At 39.5% G+C, this 9,431-nt stretch overlaps 1 protein-coding gene across 1 annotated transcript; it reads left to right on the top strand.

The window, feature by feature from the left end:
* Positions 1-2,855: 2,855 nt before the first annotated feature.
* On the top strand, positions 2,856-7,908 carry LOC131692769 (zinc finger protein 492-like). Its single transcript, XM_058980039.1, has 2 exons — positions 2,856-3,240; positions 6,945-7,908. The coding sequence occupies exon 2, from the start codon at positions 7,111-7,113 to the stop codon at positions 7,906-7,908; it is 798 nt and encodes a 265-aa protein (XP_058836022.1). The 5' UTR covers positions 2,856-3,240; positions 6,945-7,110.
* The last annotated feature ends 1,523 nt before the right edge of the window (positions 7,909-9,431 follow it).

Here is a 9,431-nt window from a genome sequence, read left to right as displayed (position 1 = left end):
AGAGGGTAAACCTGACCATTGTTTACCACCAAGAAAGAAAATTAATGCGAGAAGCGGAAACCGTGCGCTAAGATTAGACGACAGCAATAATATTTTTTTCACGACTTACCGTGAAGGACGAGGCAAGGTACCTCAGTTCGAGTCTTACTAAAGGTAATTTTCGTAAAACATATCATGTGAGAACGAGAACCCATTAAGGATATTCATTACAATGAATTAGAAGAGAGTCAATTACGGTTTTAAACAGAACATTTTATCACAGAGAACAGACATCCATGATCGAACAAAAATATTTAAAAAACGTGTAAACATTTGAATTAATATACGATAAACACTAGCGCCGCCACACCAACCTATCCCAACTATCCGTCGAGAACCCATTAAATCCATTAAACATGACAGTAGCGCACCTGGTTTGGATATCCCAACTATCTTCGAAACCGTTAGAGATTTTACACAAGTTGAATGCTGAAGATGGACGTCTGTTCTCTGTAATTTTATTTAAAAAAATTTCCTTTTTGCTCATCATACCGAAAGGAAACATAAGAAATGGTTTTGAGACCATGGCGGACAATGACAGCCAACTGAAGCTTTTTAATAGCATTAGTAGTGCCAATATTAGGCTTTCAAATTCGACATTTGTGCGCTGGTGCTATATAACAGCATTAGTACTGCAGAAACGAGCTGTCAATCTCTGCACAGTAATAGCACTATATTTCGTCTTTTCTGGCATGATACCAGAATTATATCAGTATTTAGGGCTTCACAGCTCTTTAAGATAGCTTTATATGTGGATCTAAAGCAGATATTATGCTACGTTATAATGCTTATTGGTTGCTTGGGTTGGGCTGAAAAATATTAAAAATACATTTCTGAATTAAAAAAGACATCACAAAACATCGATTTCACATTACATATTTCCCTCTCATGAAAGTATACGAATCTCCATAAGGATTCCGTTCTAAAGCCACAAAACTAAATAAAATGCCACGGTTTCGGCTACGAGCCGATAATTGCTGGTTGTTGCTGGTTCCGGAACGATCCACAATTTGCAGGTTAGTTCGTTTTAAATTATTCTTAAAGGATTTTTCACTCATTATCAGGATCAATATACCCATTGGCATTACCTCATCGAGAGGTTGTGAAATGGATAAAAAGTACCCATTGTTGGAAACAAAAAAGTTCCCATTTTTTGACAGCTCAAATAACTTCCGAAAATGTGCAATTTGAATACATAAAATCTCGACAAACATGTGATTACGGCCTAAAAGCCAGCTTTTAAAAATCAACTTTGAATGGAAATTCCAGACAAACCGTTACTAGTCGAATACAGTTCACAACAGTTTATGAAAGAGTAAACTTTTCTCTTTCCTGTACTACCAACATCTGTGATTGGCGTGTAACGGTTTGTCCGAAATTTCCATTCAAAGTGGATTTTGACAGTTGGCTTTTAGGCCGTAATCATATGTTTGTCGAGAAATGGGTAGTTTTTTTTTGCATTGCAGCTATACAAGACCAAAGAGAATAGTGAAAGAGACGCAGAGTGAAAATCAGTCAAAACGGCAACACTCCCTTTACGATGATTTCAACACTAGAATTTGGCAACCGTTTCCAAAGGCAGCACTTTAAATGACTCCTATTATATTTTGAAAACAAACCTTTTGTCGATCGTTGAATTTGTATATCAAACGATGTGCATTTCGAAACAAAGAGATGAAATAATTCTAAAACTTGTTTTTACTCATACATAGACTCTAGAATGCACATTACAATCACGATTGCACTAAATTCTGACGAAAATTCAATTTTTTTTTGATAGATTTACAATACTTATCTCCTCCAACTCAGGCATGAGTAATGTTTATTTACATTGCACGATTGGTCTGCTCAATAAGGTATTTTTGGCTTCACACTATTCGTCTCTTTTCCTATTCTCTTTGTACAAGACATGACAATAGAGGGGGTCGTTTTTGTTCCAATTTTACGTCAGAATGTTCCAGCTCCTGATTGGTTGATTCTGACTTCTTGCACCGTACGTAATGTTACTGCAGGGATAGCTAAATGATGTTTGGCAGTGTTGCTATATTTATAGAAAAAAAATGTAATTACTTTTGACAAATAATATTATTATCGTTTGGAGTAAAAATGAATAAATGAATCTAAAAATTTGTCAGAAAATGGTTTCATCAAACCTTACTAAACACCCATGACACGGAAAAACGGTGCCCTTTATTAATATAATGGATTCAAGATACAAAATATTGCAGGCATAAAATAAATTAACAAGAAGCCATTTTCATTTTAAAAAATAGCAACACTGTTCGGAAGATTTCGGCAGGGTGGAAATCTGCGAAAAGAAGAATGTCTAATGAAAAACAAGAAGCCGATTGTCACGTCTTGTCTTAGCATTGCAGTTGATAGGTATTCATGTTGCATTCAGATGCATTCTTTCTCGGTAGCGTGTAATTCAGTGTAAAGCGAGCTGAATATTTATATTTACTTTCCCACTGACAAGTCAAAAAACTGGCGACGAATTTGAATTTTGAAACATCTTTTTAAGGCATTTTTATAGGTTTATATCGTTTATATGCAGTTGCTTTAGTCTGATCAATGAACATTTTCCTAAATTTTAGAATTTAGTGATATGGAAGAATGCACTAAAAGCACGGATCGAACATCAGAAAACTTGTTGCGTGAAAGTGAGACACCAAATAAATCTCGTTTCGAGTGTCCTAATGGCGAGTAACCGACAATCCATTCTAAAAATTTCAATGTACCGGATCAAAGGTGAGTTCGTTCTTTACATTTGCCTAGTCCCATGTTGAATGTTAAGCTGATATAACCACCCAAAAGTTTGCAGGAAGTGTCTTCCCCCGCAATCGTCGACTCCGCACGTCCATACGAATGTGAGGTTTGTAGCAAACGATTTATCCACAATAGGAACCTTCGCCGACACGTTCGGACACATCTCAACGAACGACCATTCTGTTGTGATGTTTGTGGTAAATCATTTATCAGACGTAGCGATACTTTGCGACATCGGTTGACACACACCAGTGAGCGACCGTTCAAGTGCAAATTTTGCGACAAAAGTTTTGCCTCTAAACGTTACCTGATTAGGCACATTCTTATTCATACGGGTGACTACCGTCACAAGTGCGATGTGTGTGATAAAGGATTCGTTAGCCATGCTCGTTTGAAGGAACACAAGGGCATTCATACCGGTGACCAACCATACAGGTGCGTCCGTTATATTTTTTATGTAATTCATATAGTTGCTGATATAGAGCCGATTCTAGCGTGAAAAAATGCAGAGTACCCTTTTGTCTCGATCATTTTCGATTTGTTACCTATTTGTCCTGATCCGTGCGTTCGATTTTGGTAAATATCTGTTAGTCACAAGTGTTTTGTATACGACATGTGGTGTTGTTGAGTATCTTCTTATAACTGTTTATTGACATATGAAAACTTAGGGTGGTACAAATATGTGGATTATAATAGGGTGATTCAAATACAACATCTTCCCTTTTTTGGGAAGCTCAATTTTTAATTAAATATAAGGGCAAGTCTAGTTTACATCGCATAATCTGAGAACCTCGCAGGTTTCTTTACCTCTCGCCTAGGTCGAGCTGAAGAAGATGTTGACGCGACCTCATTCTCCTCTACGGTTGAATCGAGATGACCCTCTATATCCAACGCATGGGGATGCTTTCGATTCTGGTTAGCTAATATACCTTTGTTTCCAGTCGAGTTTACCTTGTTATATGTATATCGTTCAAACACACGCTGCTTCCGCGACTCTGCCGATACATTATGTTCCTCATCGCGTTCAACCATTGGTTCCTGCCGAACTGATTTTTCCACCGGCTCTAGTTGCAAATTTTGTGTGTTTTCTGCCTGCATTTCAGTTTTACTGCCTTGAACTCGTTTACCTGGCTTCACGTGCACAGCACTTCTGCGATATACTGCTCCATCTTTCATTTGTACTTCACATGATTGATCTTCGAGTCGCCGCAACAAAATTGCTTGCTCCCATGCTGATTGAAGATCCGGCCTGCGTTGAACCAGTACATTCTCTCCGACTTGCAAATCTGGTAGCTTTCTTGAATTTTTATCATAGCTCACCTTGGTGATAGCTCGCTTATGACGAATACTTTCCTCCACCTGCAGTGCTTTAGGTGGTTTCAAACGATTTGTGATGACCGGTACTGTATTTCTCGTATCCCTGGAATATAATCTCTGGTTCGGACTTGATCCTATGGAGTTCGGAGTGTTGCGATGCTGCTGTAGAGCTCTCCAAAAATCGGTTCCGCTTTTTGTGCATTTTCTGTAGAGCTGTTTCATTGATTTTACTGCTGACTCTGATTTTCCATTGCCTTGAGCGTGATATGGAGATGACGTTACTGGTGCAAAATCCCATTCATGTGCAAACTTAAGCCATTCCTCATTATCGAACTGCGGTCCGTTATCGGTAACCACTACTTCAGGACTGCCATGCCGTGCGAAATTGCGTTTGCATGCGCTCACAACAGTTTTTGTCTTGGTATCGCTCAAAAAATCCACTTCCACAAAATCCGAATAACTGTCTGCTGTTACCATTATTGTCAGCTTCTTGTTGTCTGTTTTTATTTCGCCCAGATCAATATTAACCCGCTGAAATGGATACTCTGGTATTTGGTGCGTTGTCATTGGAGGTTTACATTGGTGTCCACTAAACTCCATACACACTTCACAGTTTCTTATGTAGTTTGTGACCTGATCACTCATTCCTGGCCAGAAGAAAGACTCCCTTGCTGCACGTATAGTATAATCAATCCCCAAATGCGCAATATGCAGGTTGTCTAACATCTTCTTCCGAAGACTTTTTGGTACCAATACTCTACCATTTTTGAAGATAATTCCTTGATGCGTTGACAGCTCGTTTTTATTTGTCCAGTAAATGTGCATTTCGTCATCAAGATCAGATTTTCGTTCTGGCCATCCTTCGATGAGCAGTTGCGATAGTTTGCTTAAAGTGAGATCCTTCTTGGTTTCTGTCGAAATTTCTTGAAAACGTTCATCCGAAATGTTAATAAATTCCATTACATTAATGTCTGCGATCTCTTGAAACGCTGTGTCCACTTTTCCTCCTGGAAATTTATTCGTTTCCGTGGCAGTCCTAGACAGCAAATCAGCTATATGCATCTCACTACCTTTCCGATATCGAACAAGTACATCGTATCGCTGCAACGTCATTCTCATTTTCTGAAGTCTGAGCGGTGCATCCGTAATCGGCTTTTTGAAAATGTCTTCCAAAGGTTTGTGGTCTGATTCTACTACGACAAACCGTCCGGCTACATATTGATCAAATCTTTTGCACGCAAACACGATTGCCAAACATTCGCGTTCTATGGGAGCGTAGTTGCTTTCCGTCTTGTTGAGTGTTCGAGAAGCGTAAGACACTGGTCGACCCTCTTGAAGCAAAACACATCCAACACCCAACATGCTTGCATCGCATTGAATCACGAGAGGTTCTGTGGGATCATAATAACGCAATATTGGTGCCTATGTCGCCAACTTTTTTATGCGTGTAAAAGCATCTGCTGCTTCCTCATCCCAGATGTATTCTGCTGTGTCTCGGGTCAGTTTCCGAAGAGGAGCACTAACTTCAGCCAGTATTGGTAGAAATCGTCCCAGATATGTTGCAAGTCCTAAAAATGTCAGTAATTCCTTCTTATTTTTCGGAGGATGAATGTTCACAACAGCTGATATTTTTCCGGGATCCGGTTTCACTCCTTCGTTGGTTAAAATATGTCCAAAGAACGGTACCGATGTCAACGCAATTTTCGCTTTTTCTCGGTTCAGCTTCAGTCCTCTGTCTCTGCATCTTTGAAGTACCTCCTCCAAATTTCGATTATGGTCAAGCATTGCCTCTTCCATAGTATCTCCACAACCAAATACCACTGCATCATCAGCCAAACAACGTACGCCTCGAAGACCAGCAAAAATCTGTTGTTGCGCCTTTTGAAAAACTTCTGGTGCGCACGAAATACCAAATGGCATCCGCTTCCAACGATATACGCCCATTGGTGTCCAAAAAACTGTTAAATCCGAGCTACATTCGTCCAGTTCCAAATGCCAAAATCCGTTTTTGGCGTCGAGTACGCTGAACACCTTAGCCTTAGCGAATTCCGGAAGCAGTCCCTCTATGGTGGGGATTTGGTGATTGACTCGTTTAACAGCCCGGTTGAGCTCTGCCGGATCCAGGCACATCCGCATTTTGTTGCCTTTCTTCACTAGCACCAGATTACTTAACCACTCCATGTGTTTGTTCACTGGTTCCACAATTCCTCGTTTCTCCAAATCGTCAATCTTTTGCTTTAGCTCTGGGAGATATGCGAGGGGGATCCGTCGGGCCTTTTGTTGAACAGCTGTAACGGAGTCATCAACTTCAATTTTGAATTTTCCACGGAACACACCGTCACCTTCAAAAACATCCTTGTACTTACGTAGTAGTTCGTCACAATCTTGATGTAGTGAATTCACATTATATATATCATGGACCTTAATGATACCGAGATCTATAGCTGACTGCGCTGACAGTAAAGGCGGTCGCGTTTTCTTGACGACCAGGAATGTCAGCGTTTTGGTTCCATCCTTCAGTTTGATATCTAATTCTGCTCTACCTTTCGGTTTGATGATCCTTCCAGAGTAGCACCTCAATTTAATCTTTGTGGTGCGTATTTTTACCTTGGCCGACACACGCTTTAAATCACGTGTATTTGTTACGTGCTACCGAAGGTAAACTTCGGTAGCACGTAACAAATACACGTAGACGTGAGACAGATCGTGTACGATCAAACTTTGATTCAGCCAAGAATTGCTCTATTCTATGTATAGAATATTATTATATCTATTCTTGTTTCCTAATCCATACAAAAAGTTAATAATAATAATATTTCCAGCACGGAAAAACTGGTAGTCGATCGAGCGAATGACAACGGACAGAGCAATGGAAAAGCAGTTAACACCTCGAAGGCAGCATCTTCCATCCAAACCATTGATTACAAAAGTTATGAATGCGAACTTTGTGGCAAAAGATTTCTGAAGAAATATAATTTAAAGGTGCACATGCGCATTCATAGTGGCGAAAAACAATTCAAATGCGATATCTGCGGTCAAGCATTCACCACACGCTGCGGCATTTCTCGCCATCGGCTTTTACATACCGATAAGCGGCCATATATTTGCACCGTGTGTGGCAAAGATTTTAAGTTCAAAAATAACCTAATTACCCACATGGTCCATCACACGGGTAACTACCCTCACAGGTGTGATGTATGTGGGAAAGGATTCGTTAATGGTATTCGTTTGAAGGAGCACAAGCGCACTCATACCGGCGAGAGACCATACAAGTGTGATATCTGCGAGAAAGGATTTGCTGTAAAAGATCAAGTGGTTGTTCACCTACGCACTCACGCACGACCGTCTCAGTGTGATATTTGTGGAAAAGAATTCAAAGATAATTATCTATTCGTCCTACACAAAGGCATGCACGAGGGCATCTACCGCTTCAAATGTGACATTTGTGACAAAGAATTTCTGAAGAAATGTCAATTTACCGTGTACATGCGCTCGCATAGTGGCGAAAAACCATTCTTATGCGATATATGCGGCAGAGGCTTTGCAGCAGCAATAACCCGGAATCGGCATACGCATTCACATGGTATTGAGCTTCCTTATGGTTGTGAGATTTGCAAACAACGATTCCTCACTCAACAAGAACTGGACTCGCATAAGAGTGAACATGTCGGTGAACCACCACTTCGGTGTGAGACTTGTGGAAAAGAATTTGTCTTCCGACACTACTTCGATCTGCACATGTTGACGCACACCGGTGGAAAACCGTACGAGTGTGATATAGGGTAACAGGGGTATTTTGGACCGCTTTAGGAAGTCATGAGAAAAAAATCTGAAAAAATACGGTTTGGCTATTTATTCTGGATCATTCAATAGGCTAATATGTACGGCCTTATCATTTTTTGGATATGTTGTATTCTATATAGTCAAATAAACGTAAATACTTGGGAAAAATGATAAATAGTGAACGCGCATTTTTGTTATTTTGGACCAGTGAATTTTATTTTGGACCGTAAACAAAGCACATTTTGGACCATTGACTTTCCTTTGTGCCATTGCTGCAAACATATTTTGGACCGATCTCGAAACATATTTTGGACCATCCAAATGTTCACATATCTTTCTTTGTATGATGAATTTGTACATGATTGGGTAAGAAGTGCTTTTCTGGGAACAAAAAGAGAACTTTTTTTAAATGCAGAGTAGATATGCAACGAGGTGTCAGAGTTAATTGGGAGCATGGCGATAATATGTTATCGTTTGGAAATAGCTCACATATTTCGGACATACTTAAAATAACAATTTCAATACATCTGATTACTTTTTTCAACCTAAAATCGATATCTTATGTATTTTATAAGCATAATAACGTTATTTGAATGATTGAAATGTATATACTTTAGAAATAATAACTCTTCGATGTTGGTTACAACAATACCACCTCCTCTTGATTTTGGACAAGATCAGCTGAAATGTGAAAACACGATCAAAAATTTTCAATTCAATGCTTCCTGTTAAACCAATTTGCTCAGAATATAACGGGAGTTGCTTTCTAACATGATAATTTCAGTGTTACATTAGCAATATTTCAATTTGTTATGAGCTTTGAATGGAAAAATGTACAAATCATCGTCAAGTGGTCCAAAATATGGTACTGGTCCAAAATACCCTCGTTACCCTATGAGGAAAAGGATTTGCACGGAAATACTCATACTTCAAACACCGAAAGATTCACGAGGTCTCAGGAAGGATATAAAAGACGGTGTAATTTGTTATAAAATTAGAACACAGAATTAGGATGGGTGGGCCTCACTGATGAAATCACGTGTAATATTTCATTGCAGCGAAGCCGACAATAAACGGTGTAACCAAAGGTTACACAGTCTATGAATTAATGTCAATATTTAGTCCAGATAGTGGATTCACCTCTCTGACGTCGGTGTTTGGCCTCGTACTGGAAATAGGCCAACGGAAAATAACTAGAGCATGAAGAAGAAGAACATGAATCTGTCTGAATCACATCAATTTTTTTTTTTAGAATAGAATCCAATCATTTCTTGACAAACATATGATTTGGGCTCAAAAGCCAACTATCAAAATTCACTTTCGGGGGGAAACTCCGTCCGAACCGTTAATCCTCCAGCACAGCCGTTGATAGCAAGCAAAAGAGACAAGTTATCTCTTTCGTTGACTGATATGCTGCCGCTAGAAGCGCAATTGTCCCATGTGTATAGGGAATCCCATAGCACATGGGACAGTTATGCTTCTAGCGGCAGTATGCACCGTGGTTGAATAATAACGGTTTCTCCAGA

The sequence above is a fragment of the Topomyia yanbarensis genome, chromosome 1 (genome assembly GCF_030247195.1).
Source record: "Topomyia yanbarensis strain Yona2022 chromosome 1, ASM3024719v1, whole genome shotgun sequence".
NCBI lineage: Eukaryota > Metazoa > Arthropoda > Insecta > Diptera > Culicidae > Topomyia > Topomyia yanbarensis.
This window is presented reverse-complemented; position numbering and strand designations above follow the sequence as displayed.